We start from the raw sequence: 19,488 nt of genomic DNA, 5'->3' as shown, positions 1-19,488 counted from the left end.
TGAGATGGGCTCTTGCTCTGAGCCAGTAAATTTGCTAATACAAGGTTTCTCCTACACTGACGCTCATTGGTGTGTGGTGATGAAAAAGTGAAATAGAGACTATTGAGTTCTCACACTGAAAATATTAGCATTCTGATTTATTTCCTTTGATTGACACCCTTTCATCATGGACGCCAAGGGGGCATAACATGTGGTTCCCAGGGTGCCGCCCAGATCCAGAGACCTGCTTAGCTTCAGCAAGGTGCCTTCAGATGACAGCAGAGAACTTTTGCTGTTCATGCACATGCTATGGAGACGGGATGGCCTGTGGCTTTGCAGCCCAGGCATGTGCCATAAAAACACATCTCCGATTGTTACACACCAGGGGTGGCCAACTCCCAAGAGACTGCGATCTACTCACTGAGTTAAAGACTGGCAGTGACCTACCCCCTTTTTGGAGGTTCAGGTCAAAGTTGCTGAGCTCTTTTTAAAGATGAGGAAAGCCCCTTTTTGGGGGGATGTAGGGCAAAAAAGGGGAACCAAACTTGTTGAGCTTCTTTGGGTAGAGACAGTGATCTACCACAGATGTCCAGTGATCTACCAGTAGATCATGATCTACCTGTTGGACGTACCTGTTATACATGATTGTCTACATGGAGATTTCCTGATTTTTTAAAAATTGTGAATCAGCCAATGTGTTCTCAAAATGAATCCGGGAGATACCAGATGTTGATTAAACAGGGATTCTCTTCCACCTTCTCATCACCTATGTGCCAATACTTGTCACTAGTGTGTTAAGAAACACCTTCTTACAGGGGAGTCATTGGGTGATGTTTCCCTGTAGTCTTTTCCTAGACCTGGAGAAATGCATAAAACTCTTTCCTCATTCCTTGCTCCAAGTCATCCATAGTGTCTGGCTAGCAGCTGGCTATCACCTTGGTCTTATCACGCACAGAAACCCAGCTAGGAGGCATGAGAAGGCTCTAAGCAGAGAGTGCAAGGGAGTCATCCCCATAAACATGGCAAGGAAGCCTATCCCCACTTAAGATGAGCACTCAGATAGCTGCATTGCTTCAGGGTCTGGTGCTATTGGTACTCCCTCTTTCTTCTTTATATGGCAGCAACTGCATCCCTACCTCCGAGGCACATAATCAATCATCCTGAACATGAGGGCTGGAAATGGTTGCAGGATGACTCCCCCCACAACTGTGTCAAAGCACAGCTCTGTGAAGAGAGCATCCCTACACCCATTCCTCTAATAAGTCCTGAATTTATTTATATCTCATTTTTCGGCAGCTTTACTGAAAACTACTTAATAATAAAATGCAGTTAAAAACCCCCACAGTCACTTAAATTAATAAAACTAGCAAAGACACAATACATAGTTGGCAAAACTGAAAACTGAGACAAAGGCAAAAAGTTCAATCACCTATTAGAAGCCTGCTTGGGGGGGATGCTTTCAATTTCTGATGAAAGGAGCTTAGAGATGGGATCTGAAAAATCATTGCAAGTGCCCCATCCTTTGTGCTCACTAGTGGAACAATTTGCAGTGGCCCCAAGGGAAGGCGGGTGTACAGTGGTCCCTCGGTTTTTGAATGTCTCGGAAGTCGAATGTTTTGGTTTTCAAACGCTGAAAACCAGGAAGTAAATGCTTCTGTTTTCAAATGCACCTTGGAAGTCAAATGGCTTCTGCTGAGTGTTTCTCAATTAAATTTGCAGACCACCCTTTGCACCTCGGTCATTTCGAACATTTCGGAACACGAACGGTCTTCCGGAATGGATTACGTTCGAAAACCAAGGTACCACTGTATTTGGGGGAAAGCTCATCTAAACATGACCTGGTTGCAGACCATTTAAGGCCTGAAAAGTCAATGCCAGAATAGGAACACAGAAAGCTGCCATGTGTCTGCCTGGTTGGGATTAAATTCCAGGTTTTTGGGGCTCCCCTTCATTTCTAAATTGTCTCCAGGCACTGGTGAATCACTTCCATTGCCCTCCCATAACTGTGTCCACATGGCACCTCAGCCCCAACCTCCAAATGATCTCATCTATTAGTTTCATGTGTGCCTTACAGAGCAGGAGAAGCAAGATAGGATCTTGTGGCGCAGGCCAAATGCCCTGAGGTGGAGCAGCACCTCTCAGCACCTGCGGGTCTGGGGAAGGAATTGAAGCGCTGATTCACAAAGCCCTGCCAGATGCTCCAGAAGGCGACCCCACCAGATGGGATCAATCAAGGGCAGAACAGGGCTGCATGCTCCTTGTTTCAGTCCAGTGCAAGTCACCCAGCATGATGACCAAGGATAGCCGGGGGTTTTGCCCCTCCGAAGGGGTGTCATTGAGGCTCCCAGCCTGTGTGTGTGTGTGTGTACACAAAACTTTTTTGGTGATTGCTCATAAATTGTCTTCCATGAGCACGGTCTTGTAAGTTACTGTGGAGGCCATTTCTTGATCCACGTGTTCTTCCATAGTGGAGATATAGCTTTCTGGGCGAGATTTTATCCTGGTGGGGGTTTGCCAAAGTGCCTTCCTCTTAGCTCATTTCTCCTTTCCGCCCTGAGTTTGTGCTTCTTCAAAGTCCACAACACCTTTGGTGAAGGCTGCTCTCCGACTGGAGCGCTTGCAGGCCAGTGTTTCCCCGTTATCAGTGCTTATACTACATTTTTAAAACAATTGCCTTGAGAGCCTCTTTATTTTTTATTTATTTATTTATTTTATTGATTTTAATTTGTTTTGCTACATCAGACATTAAAACAAACGAAAAAAACATACAGCACACATACACACAAAAAAGAAATACATAAAAAAAGAAAAATAATAATAAAGAAAACAAAAGAAAAAAATATCTCCTAACATAAGATACCAACAAATTAGGTTACATTTACTAAATAACACGCAACACTAATTGACTTCCCTTCATCTCGATTTCAGAATATATTATATGATTTTTTATCTGCAGTTTCTTTTCCTTAAGAAACTCTTTACATCACAAGTGTTACGTCATACCTACTGTAATTTTTAGATTTTTTACCTCTGTTTCCATGTATGTCATAAATTTATTCCATTCTTTGTTAAACTTTATGTCTTTTTGATTTCTTATTTTCTGTGTCATTTTTGCCAATTCTAAATAATCAAATAGTTTGGATTGCCACTCGTTTATAGTTGGGATCCTTGAGAGCCTCTTTAAACCTCTTTTGATGCTCACCGGTCTTTCACTTTACATTCTGAAATTGGGAAGAGTAGTTGCTTTGGAAGACGATTAATAGGCATCCGAAAAACGGAAAGACCGTGCGCAAATACGCCTGGGTGTGTGTGCGTGTGTGCCAAACTGAGTCTTTGACCTGGGTGAAAGCGAGCCTAGTTTCGCCCCGCGGCGTGGATCTGCCCTCTATGCCGGGAAACAGCAGGCAGAGGTGGCTGCCTGCGGTTTCCCCGCTAGTCGCGGAAGCGCCAGGGCCTCGATCCTCCTCGCGGTGGCCACAGAGGGCAAGCAAGGGAGGCAGCCGCTCCCCCCTTCGCTTGCCTGCGCTCTTTCCTGCCCCCCCCCCCGAGTCCAGAGTCCAGAAGCCGCACCACTCGGAGGTGGGGGCGCCCTGGGGGCTGCCCGTCTCCCGCTTTCCCCCAGCCTCTTCTGCAAATCAGGGCGAAGGAGGCGAGAGTCTTCCTCGCGGCTGCCTGTTTGACCTCCGCTCCTCCCCAGCAGCGGCTGCCTCTGGCCTCGGAAACCCACGTGGCGGGGCGAGGCCAGGGATTCCCTGTCTCGGCACCCCCCGCCCAGGCCGGGGTGGCAGCGCAGCGCCGTCTGCCGTCGCCGCGCCCGCGGGCAGGGCGAGGAGCCCCACCCCCCGCCGCGGGAGTGCCGTCGACGTCATCGGGGCGGGTCCCGAGGAGGCTCCCGTGGCGGCGTCCCGCCCCCTGTCCGCCTTCGGCGGGTCCCACGTGGGCGCGGGGCTTAGTCTGGCGCGGGGCGAGAGCGCGGCGGAGAGCAGTGGCTGCGCGCCGAGCGGAGGGAGCCCCAGCTGCCCTCGAGCGCCGCTTCTCCCCGCACTCTGGCTTTTCTGTCGGGATCGAGGGGCAGCAGCATGAGGGCGGCGCTGGTCCTCTGGAGCGTCCTTCTGGCGGCAGGTAAGAAGGGGCGGCGGAGGGAATCGGGCGCCCCGGGCGAAAGGGAGCCCCGTGGGGATGCCGTCGAACTGGGGCAGGCGCGCTCCGCGTCTTTGGCCGCGGCGAGTGCGCGACTCTCTCCTGTTAGCCGACGGGACCGACGAGCTCTTGCCTCTGCCGGAGCCGCGCGTCGGGTTTTCGGCCGCACAGAAAAGAAAGGCACTCGTCGTCGCCCTTCCACCCCAAGCGATGCTCGCCCGGAATCCCCTCCCGCTGGCGCGGTCTGCTCCGGCTTCGCTGCACCGCTGCCAAATTTAGCCTGTTTTGATAGCCGATATGGTGCCCAGATAGCGTTGCATGGCTGGGCTGGGTGCAGGCGGATAATGCACTTGCAGGAGCCCCGCCGGGGGGTGTCCGAGAGTTTTTGCCCGTAAAACGGTGAATGCAACACCGCGGTGGAAAGCGCCTCGAGGGAACTTCTGCTGAACTGCTGCAAGCTTCAGGCATTGCCGAGTCCGAGTGTTTTTATGGCTCCCGAGGTTGAAAACCCAGCCTGCAAATATGGGTGGAAGTATGCGTGGGAATAACAGTGAGACAGGAGTGTCGTGTGTGGCTGAATTGTCTAGACTTGTATTTTGCGCGGGCATCACCGTGTTGGCAGAGAGTGCTTGTTATGCCTCCGAAACATCTGGGCACACTGGCATGTGTGAATCTGCTAGGTATTAATGCACTTGTATGGAAGTGAAAAATGTATCTGCCTTTCATACGTTGTTTTTTTTGCCCTGTCTTTGGGGTGGGGTTGATACAGTACTGTGTGTGTGTGTATAGAGAGAGAGCGCGCAAGTGGCTTCTCCCCCCCCCCCCAATTTTCTAATTGCTCTTGGGCAGTTGTGTGATGAAACTGTATGAAAAGCCGGGGCAGGGAGTTGGCGGCTGATGATTCACCCAAGATCCTTGTTTCCAGGTTGGCCCATCCTGGTGAAGGGGGAAGAGCTTGGTGGGCTCAGGAATGAAGTTTACCAGCAGGAAGGCAGAGAGGACCTGGCAAGCGTCCAGTTACTTCCGGCCAGGGAGGCTTTGGAGCATGAAGGAGAGAGAGGTGGAAGTGTGGCGTCTGCAGGGGACAACTTCAGTGAACTCCCTCGAGGTGAGTCCAGGGGCACTGTGGGGGAAGAGATACATGTTTCTCAGCCACCTGCCTATTAAGGGAGGGAAGCAGTATGGCGGGGTGAGTGGTGCAAATATTAGGAGGCGATTGGAGGGTCCTCTGCAGGATCCAGGTCTTTGAGTGTCTTATCCAGTACGCAGTGCTGGGGAAGCAGAGCAATTGCCTGTCCTGAGTGTCTTTGCCCTTAGTTACATTCACTAGCCAGGGGATGCGGGTGGCGCTGTGGTCTAAACCACTGAGCCTCTTGGGCTTGCCGATCAGAAGGGCGTTTCTGTGTGCTCTGGCTTCCATCACGGTGTTCCATTGAGCACCACACCCCATAGTCGCCTTTGACTGGACTCAACTGTCCAGGGGTCCTTTACGTTTACATTTTTACATTCACTAGCCGCCATATAGCACAGGGTTAACCACACCTGAGTCAATTTTGATGACTCAAGTTGGGGAACTTTACAGAGTTGAGCTACTGTGGCTTGGGAGGCAGAGGGGTCCCCTTGGCCATAAAAACTGGAAATAGGAGCTAGTGAAGGATTAAGATTAGAGAAGGGACATTGTTTTCATGTCACATTGCCGTGCTAACTATCTATCTATCTATATATATATATTGTCCAGTCCAATCACTGGTGGCTCCATGAAGCTGTAGAGAACCTCAGGCAGTCTGGACTAGAGGACCATGTTCTGAAGTAGTTCCATATGACATCTTTTTATGGATTATTTTAACCTTTGGGGATCAAACACACCTCAGGCTCCTCAGAAGAGGCATGAAGAATTCTATGCTTTATGGACCCTATAACTGTCCAGGCAACAAATTAACTTTCACCCTCCTCATTGTGCGGTTCAGCTTTTTACCTGTCTTGCAAAACACATATGCATGGCTGTGTAGCCAGATCGTCCTTGTGAGGAATGGTTTGCTGCTTATCCTGAGCGGTTAAGCATAGGCCCCTCTGATGGAGGGTGCCAGGCTCAATAGTCCAAGAGACAGGTCCACTCTTTTAATTCTGGTGTTACAGGTTTGCCTTTGTTGTCTTTTGCCTCCACCACAAACACATTAAATTGGGCACAAAATTCAGTTGAACTTCAGTGAAATTTACTTCCATTTAAGTGTGCTTGGAATTGGTAGCTTCTCGTCTCTGAGATTTGTTCCTGGGGGGATGATAAAGTGTGGTAGGAGTAGAAAATGCTAGAGAAGTAGGAGAGTTAAAAGCAGGTGACTTGATCTTTCATATTTGCTTCAGAGCTGATCATTTCTGTTACACGCTAACGTTGAAGTTCTGCAGAGATGAAAGTCTGAGCTGCGTGCACAGCTCTGGCTAATAGAAGTGAGTCCCCAGGACAAGGGAGGGAACCAGGATGGAATGTTCCCACGGAAATTCCTGCCTTATTTGCTTGATGTCACAGTGCGCTGATGTTTTAGTAGTTCCTTGTTTCTATTTTCTGAGCTCACTTTTACCCTAGAGGGCCCCAGTGCCTTTTCTGAGCCAACCACACATTCCAGCTGCCCACAAGACCTTAGAGCTGCATCCTGCTCTGCCCACAACTTTTTGTCCTTTTATCAAGTGCAACCACTTTCCACAAAGCCTCTGCACTTCAGTATAATTACAAAGTCCGATAGCTGTGGGGTCAGGGGACTTTGGTGAAGTTGCCATGAAATCCTGGGGCTTCTGTCTGCTGCTGTGGAATTTGGAAAGTGTGGCTATGCAGAGTTGCTGCTTCATCTGCTACAGGATGGTTCCCACCCTCTTGTGTGGAAACACAACATGCTTTGCTGGAGACATGATGATTTCATGCTCTCCAGCTTCACAAGTGCTCTGGTGTGGTCATAAGCTTACCAGATCACTCCTTAATTTCTTCCTCATTAACTGTTTCTCTCCAAGGACTTGCAAACCTGGCAAGATCAGGATTTCCCTCATGCTTCCTCCTTCCATTGGCGAAACGTCCTTCCTCTTCTAGAAAACATTGGCCAGCACTGGGGTTCCATAGCAACAGTATTCTTAGGTACAATAAAGCAGGAGAGGCCTTTTGGCATTTGCACTGTACTACAGAATTCTAGTCACAGGGAAGGCTGAGTGAGAGGAGATTAACTGCTGGGTGATGGTCTCAAAGCATGGAAAATTAGTTATTTGACGCCTTGTGTTGATTACTTTGTGTGGGTTGATCCAGGCGGAAGTATTAACTTTCCAGCCTGTGGGTGCTGTTGGTCGGAGGTGGGGATCCACAGATGACTCGCTGCCTCCCACCCACACAGCGCGGCTCCTCTTACCTTGCTCAGCTTAGTCACGAAGGTTAAGTTGTGCCATCTTGGGGGTTTGGCTGGCTTTCTAGTTCTTCCTCTTTGCCCATTTATGTCCTGAATCTCCTTGCATGCTTTCTGCTAAATCTGGAGGCACCAGAAGAGTCAACCATGGGAAGAGCTCTGAGCTGCTGCTGCTGCTAACCAGGTTGATTGATGAAGACCAGCAGAGTTGCATCTTCTTTCAGCAGGGCTGACTGTGCTTCTGTCGAGTCTCTTTTCATCTTTCTTTCACTAGTCCTGTCTTTCTTCTCCTTAATCTTGGCCGAGTCCTAATGTCTTTTCACCCATGTGATGGGATTGGCACCCTTGGATGTGTGGGCAGCCTTCCTTCCCTTTCCTCACTGCTGCACCTCATTCCTTCTTGTCTCTATATTTTGCTTTTTTTAAAAAAATAAATAAATATCTATTTACATTTTAACTTTTATTTTCTGAATACCTTTGACTTTTTTCTCCTTCACTTCTAACTTTCCTATTCTCCTCCTTAGCTGCTTTTCTTCAGTTCCCTATTCCATATATTTTTGGGGATTTGTGGTAGGGTGAACAGCATCAGTCTTCAAATTCAGAGGACCTGATGGATCTGGAAGGTGGCATGGACAGGACTTTGTGGTACTTGGTGGGCTGAATAGTTGGTTAAGTCACAATCCCTTTATCTCTTCTACTTTCAAAACATTTTTGGGCCGCTCAGTGTTTCTCTGATCTACCATTTCAGCTAACTCTGCCCCCCCCGCCCCCACATGCCCCTTCAAGGGATTAACTGCTCTGTAAGTTGATGGGCATGAAGACCCGAAGAGCTTTTAATTGCAGCGAGACAGAAACAACCCCTTGAGATCTGCATCTGGTTTCTTTCATCTGGGCTTCTGTCCAAACTTTTGGCCACTATGAAGCCTATATTGCTACAGAACCTGAGGCCTGTGTGGAAAGGTGGCTTTATCAGGCAGCAACAGATGCAATAGTTTGGAAGGGTTGGTTTTGTCAATCATTCTAATTTCCACTTAGAATAGATTTGGAAAGAGGAGAGAGCAGTGGCCTTCGAGTACATGGTGGGTGGCCAATGACCTACATTGCAGGTGAAGCGGCCCTGTGTGGGAGAAGCTGAGCTGCACACATGATACTGAGAGGCCCCAGTATTGTTAGCTGGAATGCCTGGGAGAGGGTGATAAAAGTTTGGCTTGTTCCTTGGCGAAGCTGCTCTGTGCAGAGCTTCCTGCTCCTTAGGGAGGCTGACTCCTAGCACACAGCTATTCAGGGAGGAGGGGGCAGGACGGGGGGCTGCCAATAATAGGAGGGCTCGGAGTGCAGCAGAAGTCTCCTGATGGGGCCGAGGGGAATTGTAAAGGGCCTTATGGCTCTGTCTGTCTAGCCTCTGCTTCTGCACTTCGCAGGGACTCAAAGGGAAGGTTCCCCTCCCTCTGAAGGAATATGCATGACTCGAAAGGATGGCTCACTGATTAGAGAGTGGTGAATGTGGTGGGGAACGCCAGCTGCATCCGGCTGCCAGGTGCCTCTACCTGTGTGACACACCTGGTGATAACTGCACGGACGTTGAAAAGGAGAAGCAGCTACTGGCCTCAAAGTCTTACATGTGGCCCAGTGGGAAAGTGGTCCTAAGTCAGCCAGCAGTTAATCACAGCAGAATTAGTTGCCCCCATGCTGCAAAATGCCTGGAATAGGAGCATGATGCGTTGTGCCTGCCCTTTTGCAGAGGCCAGCGTGACAGGCTCATGTTAGTGTGCGCAACATCCTGCCTTGATTTCCAGGAGCATGTTTGTGCACTGGAAGTACTGTATGTGTTTGAACCAAGCCTTGTGCTCAGAGACCTCTGCAGCCTGCAGGGGAAAGAGGAAGGGCTATTCCTAGGTGAGATCTCAGTTGCTTTTCAGGCACTGTGAGCCCTATCCGGAATGCACAAATAGCAGCTTAGACCTCAGCATGCTCAGACAGCACTGGCACAGCAGAGGGGTGGGCGAATCACAGAAATGACATTGCAGGCTTCCTTTCCTGGGCCCAGCAAGCCCATGCACCAAACGTGGGGTGACACAGAGATAGGAGGGCTGCTCTTCCCTCACTTGAAGCAGCTTGGGAGTAAAAGAGATGTTTGGTTTGCAGTTTTGCACCATCCACCGCCTGTCTTGTCAGCTGCTGTATGAGCAGGACTCCCTGAACACCCTGCAAATGGAACAGGAAGGATGTGGTGAGCAGGGTGGGATATTGGAGTTGAGGCAGAGGAAGTCGGCCACCAGAGTTCAAGGGAGCTCCAGCGCAGAAGCACCAGCAGCACTGAGGAAGTCGAGACTGCTGGGCTCCCAGTAAACTGGAGGCAGGCAGAAGGTAGATTTGGAATGGACTGGGAGACCCACAGTTTTGCAGTAGATTGGCAAGTTCTTCTGACTTCCAATTGACAAAAAAGTATTTCCTCCAACGAAAGCAAGCTGCTAAAAATGTGGAAGTTGGATTGAAAACCAGGAGTTGATTTTTGTGGGAGCTCAGTTTTAGTATCTGAAACTAATTCTTGAGGTGAATATGTGCTCACCGGTGCCCCACTCCTTAATCCCAGGTTCTTGGCTGTTTCCCCACCCGACTTGTACCACTTGGTGGACCTCAGAGGTTATAGTAGAAAATAAAGTAGGTTTCATACTCCTGAAATCTACCCACCCCTACAGAGCAAATGATCAGATCAGATCTAGTTTAATTAGGGGCTTGTGTTTATTAAGTGGCATCACAGCTGAATTTTATTTTCTTGAACAAAGGAATGGGGTATATTGACTATTGTAGAGCATTGTTTGTCTAATTAATATATGGTAACATGAAATTGGTGTTTTCTTTCTTTTCCTAGTTGCTTTCCTTTCCAATCCACAAGAACCTGTGATTCCAGTGAAGGAAGGGAAAGGGAAGAAAAGGAGGAAGGGCAAAGGGAGAAAGAGAGACCCCTGTCTGCGAAGATACAAAGACTATTGTATTCACGGAGAATGCAAATATCTCAAGGCATTAAAAAGAGCACATTGCATGTAAGTTCATTACGGTTTTTCTGTTCTGGGGATGGTCTTTGCAGATAATCAAAACAAATATATATGGCTTTCTTTTCACTGTGGAGCATATTATCCTTCTCCAGTAGCTCCCTAGAACAGCGCAATAGCTGTGCTGCAGGGTTATTTTCCTTTTTAAATAAGGAAGAAAGAGTCAAGTACAGGTGCATTGTGGTCTTGGAGAATGGGAGTTTGGTCCTCAGAGACCTAAAAGAAAACCCCAAAGAAAGTAAAGGTTCACAGAATAATAATAATAATAATAATAATAATAATAATAATAATAATAATAATAATACTGCTTTTAATTCAAATATTTCAGGGTGCTTCACAGCATTAAAATATGAGATAAAGGTACATAATAAAAACAAAATGAAAGTGGCAAAAGTTGTAACTCCCACCATAAATGATTCCCCCTCCTTGTGCCCCACATCCGCACCAGCAAACAGTGTCCTTCTTGAAGTCATATAGGACAACTGTACTGGCATGTGAAGTTTTCAATGAACATTCTCCGATGTGTACAGAAAGAGTTCTGTATGCCTTAGAAGACCACATATTGTTCTGTTTACCATCTGATATAATAACACTCATATCTGTTACCCACAAAGTTTTAAAGCCCTCCCGGTAAGGGGTCCGGTTGACAATTCCAGCAATTTCCTGTATATAATAGAGACTAGAGATTCCTTCCGGTAGCACCCTGGTTCAACAGTGAAAGCTCAAATTTAGTAAGAGGTGGACAACCTCAGTGCAGTGATTGCTTAGAAGTTTTGATTGAGTTTCTTCCAAGTGACTGAGTTTTCATTTGCTGAGCAAATCCTTTTTTCACTAAAGATACAGGCTTATGCAGGAAGCTGGGTGGGCAATTTCAGAAGTGTAGGCAACTTTCTGGTTCTGCTCTGGACAACAAAGGTGAAATGAGAAAATAAATTAACAGCAGAGATAGCAAAATAGAGATCTAGCAAATAAGGCGCTGGATTGGGTCTGGAGAGTCTTGGAGTCAACTCATTTCTCAGCTGCAAAGGCGTGGCTGCCCCTACCTAGCACACAGGAGTGTTATGAAGATAAGATAGGGAAATCTCCATGTATGCATATAATTTGATTTCATTGCAGTGGAGAAAGTGGAAGTTTTTACTACCAAGGGGACTACAGTAAAATGCTATTTGTCCTTGCCGCAAATAACATAACTATTCCCAGCTATGAAAATACCTGTGATTATCCATTCTAAAGCACCCCCTGCCCTTTAGCTTTAGGCTTTACTCCTCAGTTTCCTGCAGACCAGCAAGGGGTAGCACCTCGCTTCTAAGTGCATCTTCAGGAAACTGAGCACCAGGAATGTGCTTTGTGCTCCCCATACGGAGGCTTGGTTTTCTTCAAGTCGACTTGTTTGTCAGTGCATACCTCCAATGGCAACAACAAGATTGGTAATGTTTTGCCTTGGGAAAGCAGTTTCCCCTGACCCTGAGCCCCTTATCCTTACAGTTTGCAAACACATTACAGGATGGCATAATACAGTATGCTGTATTACGAATTCCAAATCAGTTTTGCCTTGCCCAGCCCTGTTGCACTCTCAGACATGCAGAGCAATTGTGGGACTCTCTGCCCTTCCCTTGGCAGATGGCTGCTGTTTTGTTGTCTGCTGCTTTTATTATCATTTCCCCTTTGGGCCCATCACGTCACTGCCAGAATAGGGCCCTGCATCATGTTGGCTGGTTAGCTGAGGTCGCTGGTGCCTGGATCTGGGCAGCAGGGAGCATTGGGAGGCTGGGGTCTGCATCATCCCTCATCATGCCATTCTCCCTTTGGCTTCCTTGTAATCTGAGCATTGGAGCTTGAAGATGACACTGATTTGTGGAATGTGCTGCTTTCAAGCGAGCTCTTTCTAAGCATCAGACATTTGAGCTGCGTGTTTGGAAAGACCCTCTTTCCTTCCTGATTGGGCCTTAGTGCAAAGCTGGTTCTATGTTTTGTGTGTTTGTGTGTGTGTGTGTTTTTAAGTTTTACTCATCCAGGCGGCGGGTGGGAATGTGTGGGAAGATAATTTGGGGAGCTGGCCCCATCACATTCTTTAATTGTGTGAGTAACTGTCAGGACAAATTAGCAAGAGACTATCACTTACTCTCTTTAAGAAGTGTGCTCTGTTCCCAGGGAAGACTGAAAATATTCCTACTGTTGAGGGTAGGAAAATGGGAAAGTGTGAGTCAGTTGTGGCAATTCCCCTTCTCTTTGAGAGTGAAAATACTAAGTATGTGGGTAGAGATTAACAGCCCAATGGATGCAAAAACTCTTTTAGCCAAGCCTTTGATAGCTGGAGGAAAAAATCTCTAGCCCTTGCTGAGATATTGCACTCTCAAAATTCCTCTGGGGTCTGTAACACAGGGAGACCTAAATAGATTTCCAGCAAAGATTCTGAAAGACAACTGTGTGCAATTGTCTCTAGAGGCTGCAACTCTTTAGTAATTTTTAACGTAATGGCTTTAATGACTTAAATAATACTTAAACTAATGTCAGTGTATGTGTCTTACCGATGTTAGCCATGTATAGCTGATGGAGTAAAGGCACTCATGTTCATTACATGAGTTCTACCATGTAATACCAGATTATATCAGTGGGAGGGGGGTGGAAAAAGAGGTGTGTTGCACTTTGAAGTATGAATAGCCTTCTGAGCATTAAACTTAGATGAAAGGAGTCCGTCATATCAATGTGACTAGCTATCATTTTATTGCTACGGTCTGGAACAAGCCTTATACATTGTTTGCTTTTCATTGCAACTCTAGATGCGAAGAAGGGTACCACGGGGCGCGATGCCACGCTCTTAGTCTTCCGGTGGAGAACCCCTCCCGTAGTTACAACCACACAACTATCCTGGCAGTCACAGCAGTGGTGCTGTCATCTCTATGTCTTATCATCATTGCCGTGTTGCTGATGCTCAGGTAAGCTGCTTGGCAGGGCTGAGAAGAGATGCAGGAACTGAGATGCAGTGCTGTCTTCTGTATGCCAAATGGGGAAAAGTTCACACTTGGCCTCTGGTCTTATTCTGAAGTGGATTATGTGAAGTTAGCAAGTATAAAACTGCTGACAGGGCCAGACCTCCACAGCTTCAAAGGCAGAACAGGTTCCTTGCTTACCACTCTGGACTCTGCAGAGCTGCTGTTGAATCCCAAGTTCTGTGTTTGCACACCTGGTCTGTGATCACCAAGTCCTTTATGAAACAAAGTGCTTTGTGGTCCTTGCTTTATTCAGTTCCCCATCAACTCCTGGGATATGAATCCTTTACATTTTAATTCCACTGGCTGAGAACTGAGACTTGATGGATCTCTGCCCACCAGTGTTTAACTAGGAATTGCTTGAGGTCCAAATCCACCACTTTGTCAATTTCCCCATGACTTTATTTGTTGTCGCCCTGTCGCCGGGGTTCTCTGGGCAGCCTGCTTTCAGATTAACCCCTTGTGGCAATTGACTTGTTGTCAAAATTTGTAATGAATCCTGCCTTGGTGCTGCTAGTTGGGCTAAGTAGTTTTGGGAACCCGTTCCAGTTCAATGATTCTGTGAATGGCGTCCTAGCCTTTCTGCCCTGTTGAGGATACAGTTGAGGAAGCCTGGGCAGGGAGCCAGCGAGTCCCATTTCAGTCTAAGGTATTCCACATCTTGTGACTGGTCCCCTGCCAAGAAATGCAAGATGGAATTTCTCATACTCAGATCCCAGGACCAGGAAGGTGACAGCAACAGGTCCTTTTAGCCAGTGGCGGTGGGGTGGTGCAATTATCGTACAGGGTTAGAACTGGAATTTATCTTGGTCTCTGTCTTTCTATTTTTTCCCAGGTGTCACAAGCAAGGAGTGTATGATGTAGAGAGTGAAGAGAAGGTTAAACTGGGCATCACTGTCAACCACTGAGATGTCCTGAGATTGCAAGGTAACCCCTCAAGCACATAAGCTATGGGAAGAATGTGTGTTAGTGTGCTGCGAAGAGATTTCAATAAATTCTGCCCTTTCTTTAGCCTGAAGGGAAGTTTCTTTATCCCACGGCAAACTAAAGGATAATGTACGGCATTGCCTCCTATTGACACACCTGTTTGGGCTGAATTATGGGTTAACTCTTGACACAAGTGACTCCTTCTTAACCACCCCTGGGAGGCTGAGATGCTATGCTAGAGAGTAGAGAAGCCAAGCCTCTTTGTAATTACTCAGACAACAGCATAGGGAATACTAATCAATAAGTCTTTGTATAAAAAGGGCACATTACAGAAAGAAGAAGCTATTGCAAGTTATTACTCACAACCCACTGGTGCAGTACTTATGAGGTGGAACACACCCACCCCAGGATGGATTCCAACCCACAAATACTTTATTTCATTTTACTCCCCCAGACTTTCCAGAGCTCTCCTTCATGCTGTCTATGGCAATGTGCTGTGATGCTATGATTGGCCAGCCACTATCACCAAAACCTAGTCTCCACCCTGGCACAAACATGTCACCTGCTGCCACACTAATGGTGCCAGCTATTTTGAAATATGATTGTTCACTACTGATCTACTGAGTGTTCCAGTCTAAAGCCACAAATGTGTGTCCCGTAGTATATTTGCCTTTGTCCTACTCACAGGAAACTGTTACGCGTTTTGCCTCAGATATATGACCCTTGGCAATTTGAGCTGGCTAACTCAGTTTAATTAGGCTTCAAGCAAGTATTTGATAGGACAGCAAGTTGATTATTGACTATTAGGCATATCTGAATCGTGAACGAAACCAGCATACATGAGCTTCTGCTTGTGTTCCTGGGTGCTGTCATAACAGCATCCTTTAGAAGCAGCCGAGGGGGCTTTAGGCCCGGAGGGAAGCTCTGTGTGCTGTGCATTTCTGCCTCTGAATTACTTCACTTGGACTTTGCCCCCTGATCTTCTGTATGGGTGGTCCCCTCTCCAGTGGGTGGCCGGTCCCTGGCCACTTGTTCCACCTCTCTTCCTGCAGAGGTGCCTCCCTCTGGGTTACATGCCTTCTTGAAAGCTTTAAGGCAACACTCTTTACTCTCACTTGCCCTTCTCTGGAGGCTGCAAGATTCCAGCCACAGTCACCTCCCTTCAGAAGCTGCAGGCCATAGCTGCAGTCCTTGGCCCCAAGAAGGCCCTTCCATTAGTTGTGGGAATAGCTGTGAATGCTGGACAATAGGTTTCCAAAGGCTTAACCTCTTTAATCAAGACAAATCCAGAGAGAGTGTGCACACAGAGACACACAAATAAATGTATGTATGCTGAATTCACTGCTAGCAAGTAGGGAGAGTCACAAAGGGCAACTGAATTCCACAAAGGTGCATCATTTTAGGACTCAAGTCACTTATTCTGCACTAGTCCTCATGGAGTAGCTCCAGTTGACTTCAATGGAATTATTCTCTTTCGAGGTGGCAGCCTTACATAACTGTGGGGTATGGAGAATAACCTTCTTGGTAGATTTTTTTTATTGCACATGCAGGGTGGGGTCCAGCTGACTAGCCCCATCAGCAGAAAGAAGCCTTGCACAAAGACTTCCATTTGTGCAATGGAACAAATGGTGCAATTTTCCCCTGAAAATTGGCCCGGGGGGGGGGGCAGGAGAGCCCCCATAACAGTGCATAGGGAAAGGAGAGGGGGGTCATTCCATTTGGGAAGCTGCAATGTTTGCACAGGCAGGGCAGTTAGAAGGGCACAATATTGGAGTCTTGTGAGTGGTGCATATTTAGCTTAGATGTGATCCTTCCTTTCATTACATTGCAGGATTCAGCACTGGAGCAGCTCTTATTTCCACAATCCGGTGGACAAAACTCTTTTCCCCCCCCCAGACACATTTCAACGTCAAAAGGGAGTTTGTATGAGTGGAAGAGACTGTGTCAGATCTTTGCTTTGTTGAAGAAGCAATTCATCCCCTCCAAACAGGAAGATCTTTCCAAGAGAGAGACTTTTCTCCACTGAGTGCTTCTTCCTGAAATGTGGAGCCACAGCCTAAGGAGAAGAGTTGGACTTTGCCTTGGTATCATTGGAAAGAACATCTTTGCAAGAAGACAGTACACCAGCAAGTTGGATTCTTCAGACATCTGCTGAGGATTTAACTGTGAAAGACTTGGACTCTGCTGAAGAAATCTAACTTTGGAACTCTATTAAATGGTGGGGAGTGGGGCAGAAAAAACTATTTAACAAGATATTTCATTTTAAATTATATATTTATTTTAGATACATTGTACATATTATTTATTTAGGCTTGATCCTGTAGCTCTGTCATCAAGTGGAGAGGCAGAAGGATTGTGCAGTGTAACATTCTCTAATAAATAACCCTTTGTTATAACTTGCTGTTACCTGAATATTAATTTAGGGAAGAATCAATTAGAATGGTTGCAGAATGATAATTTCTAAATTAAAACATAACCCTCTTGCAGTGCCACCATGCAAAAAATGTGGGGGGGGGGGCGACTTCCCAGGGCAGATCTGTTGCAGCTGGAGGTACCCAAGATTTTGCTTTGAGGAGCACGTGAATCAATGTGGAATGCTGGCTGCAAATCTCAGAATGTTTCCTTCACAATAGTTTTATCAAGGTGTCCAGCTGGCCAGTGGGGGGCTGATGGGAGTTGTATTCCAAAACATCTGGAATGTAACAGATTACCAAAGGTTGCCTCACAGGCATACTTTTGCCGAATCAAAGAATCATAGAACTGTAGAGTTGGAAGGGACCATGAGAAATCTTTTGCCCAATGTGGGGCTTGACCCATGGCCCTAAGTTTAAGAGTCTTATGCTCCATTGGTGATAAATATAGTCGTGGCCTTTGTGGGATGGGGACAGCAACAGTTGCTCTTGCTGAATTTTAAGCCTAAAGGGATAAAACTATGCCTGGTTTATACCACCCCATGTTGCATACAGGGGTTTACATGCTAATGATTTGACATATGAAAAAAAATACATTCTTCAACATAGAATAGATGCAGTCAGGGGGAAGGATTCTGCTGAGACACCTTCCCACTTTATTTGCTTAATCTTGTATGAAAGTGTATACAGTTGTATGAGCCTCATCCCTCAATCTGGAGTGGTGAATCTAAGGTTCCAGGTTTATGACCTCAGTGAGAATTAAACCTTTTTCTCACGCAGCATGACTATTGCTATTTATCTCAAATTTCAGGGCTAGGAGATGCCTCAAATAAACAAGGTGGTGCTTTTTTATGAGGTAGTTGGGGGCATCTGAGTCTGCTTTTTAATGAATAATAGACACTTGGCTGAGTTTCCATCTGATCAGTTCTGAATTGGTTTGACGAGAGGGGGAGATTCTCCTTAATGTCAGCCAGTGGGTAATTCTGAATTGTCACACACGCACAGGAATTAAGTGCCAAGCATGATCAATTTTCCTCTTTAGGAGTTTTTTTAGGAATCCTGTTACACAGAAGCCAGAAAAGTTGAGTTCCTTATTATCTATATAGTGATGGCATTTTGGAGAGAGAAACAGTTGGCAGCCTAACCTGCCAAATGTGAGGGGAGGACTTGGCAACAGTGGGGTTGACTGTAGAAGACGCAGATGAGCCACCAAGTTCCTTCTGAGCCACGTCCTCCAGAAGGCAGGGTTTGGGCCTCTGCTAATAGTTTGGTTGGAAAAATTGGCTCCCTGCTGCCATAGATCTGGTCATTTCAAGCCCAGACTATCAGTCATTCTCCACCCCACTGAGCTATGTTTTGGGGAGGGAAATATTCCACAAGCTGAGCATGTGGGTAATTACATTTTCTCAATGGCACAGGGCTGCATTTTGAAACCTAGGGGAATATAGTTTGTTGTAATAAGATTGACACCAGGATCCCCCCAGAACAGCTGACACAACACCACACATCTGTAGCTCACAAGGTTGGCATCTGGAGAGGCCCTAAACAGAAAAAGCACACCTATAGGAACCAGAGGTTTAGGAAATATCTTTAACGGGGTGAGGTAGGTCCAGCAGATGCCTGGAAGCCTTAAAAGAGGAGGGGTTCCTCACCCCCTTAAGAGCGTGAAGGCAATACGTGTTGGCACTCTTGGCATTGGGAGACAGCTCTAATGCTTGTTGGCTGGGCTGCTGGCCAGGGTTGGATTGAAGTCAAGAGCTTCTCATTGCCATGTACCCACAGTTGTGACTTGTGGCTCAGCTTGCTAGGCTAGAGTAACTTTGCATAAGGACATAAGAACAGCCTGCTGGATCAGGCCAATGGTCCATCTGGTCCCGTGTCCTGTTTCCACACTGGCCAACCAGATGCCCTCTCCTCTCCTGTGGTTTCCAGCAACTGGTGTTCAGAAGCTTGTTAGACCCTTTGCCTAGTTGAGGAAACACTAAAGCAGGCATGGCCAAACTTGGCCCTCCAGATGTTTTAGAACTACAGTTCCCATCATCCCTGACAACTGGTCCTGTTAGCTAGGATGATCGGAGTTGTAGTCCCAAAACATCTGGAGGGCCAAGTTTGGCCATGCCTGCACTAAAGGGTACTACATCAGGTAGGTGGTTTCGTTAGATCAGCCCACAGTAGGGTCTATTCTGCAGATAGGAAAGCAAGTGGGCCAACACCTTGGCTAGGTCATCCCATGCATGCTCAGTTTGCTCATATAGTGGTTGATGTCTGGGAAACACTCCTACCTGGGCTGGCTGAGGTGAAGCATGGTCATCTTCATGCCACCTTGACCAACTTTGACCTTGTGTGCTGCTCAGTGGCGTAGCGTGGGTTGTCAGCACCCGGGGCAAGGCAAGTAATTTGCGCCCCCTAACCCATGGATTTGCGCCCCTAACCCGTGGATTTGCGCCCCTAACCCTAACCCCCAGATGTTGCACCCGGTGCGGCCCGCCCCCCCCTGCACCCCTGCTACGCCACTGGTGCTGCTAAAACTATTCTCCAGCATTGCTAGTACAAAGATTGCATCATTTCTCTTTGCCTCTGTCTCTGCTGCATTGCATTTAGTGCTGGA

The 19,488-nt window shown here is 47.1% G+C and overlaps 1 protein-coding gene across 1 annotated transcript; it reads left to right on the top strand.

Annotated features, from left to right (window-relative positions):
* The first annotated feature begins 3,932 nt into the window (after positions 1–3,932).
* HBEGF (heparin binding EGF like growth factor) lies at positions 3,933–16,865 on the top strand. The gene is made up of 6 exons (XM_081204163.1): positions 3,933–4,101; positions 5,045–5,227; positions 10,372–10,543; positions 13,333–13,488; positions 14,378–14,469; positions 16,301–16,865. The coding sequence occupies exons 1-5, from the start codon at positions 4,059–4,061 to the stop codon at positions 14,448–14,450; spliced, it is 627 nt and encodes a 208-aa protein (XP_081060289.1). The 5' UTR covers positions 3,933–4,058; the 3' UTR covers positions 14,451–14,469; positions 16,301–16,865.
* The last annotated feature ends 2,623 nt before the right edge of the window (positions 16,866–19,488 follow it).

Source organism: Podarcis bocagei (assembly GCF_964188305.1).
Source record: "Podarcis bocagei genome assembly, chromosome: 8".
Taxonomy (NCBI): Eukaryota; Metazoa; Chordata; class Lepidosauria; order Squamata; family Lacertidae; genus Podarcis; species Podarcis bocagei.
Note: the sequence above shows the minus strand (reverse complement) of the source record. Positions and strands in the feature narration are given on the sequence as shown.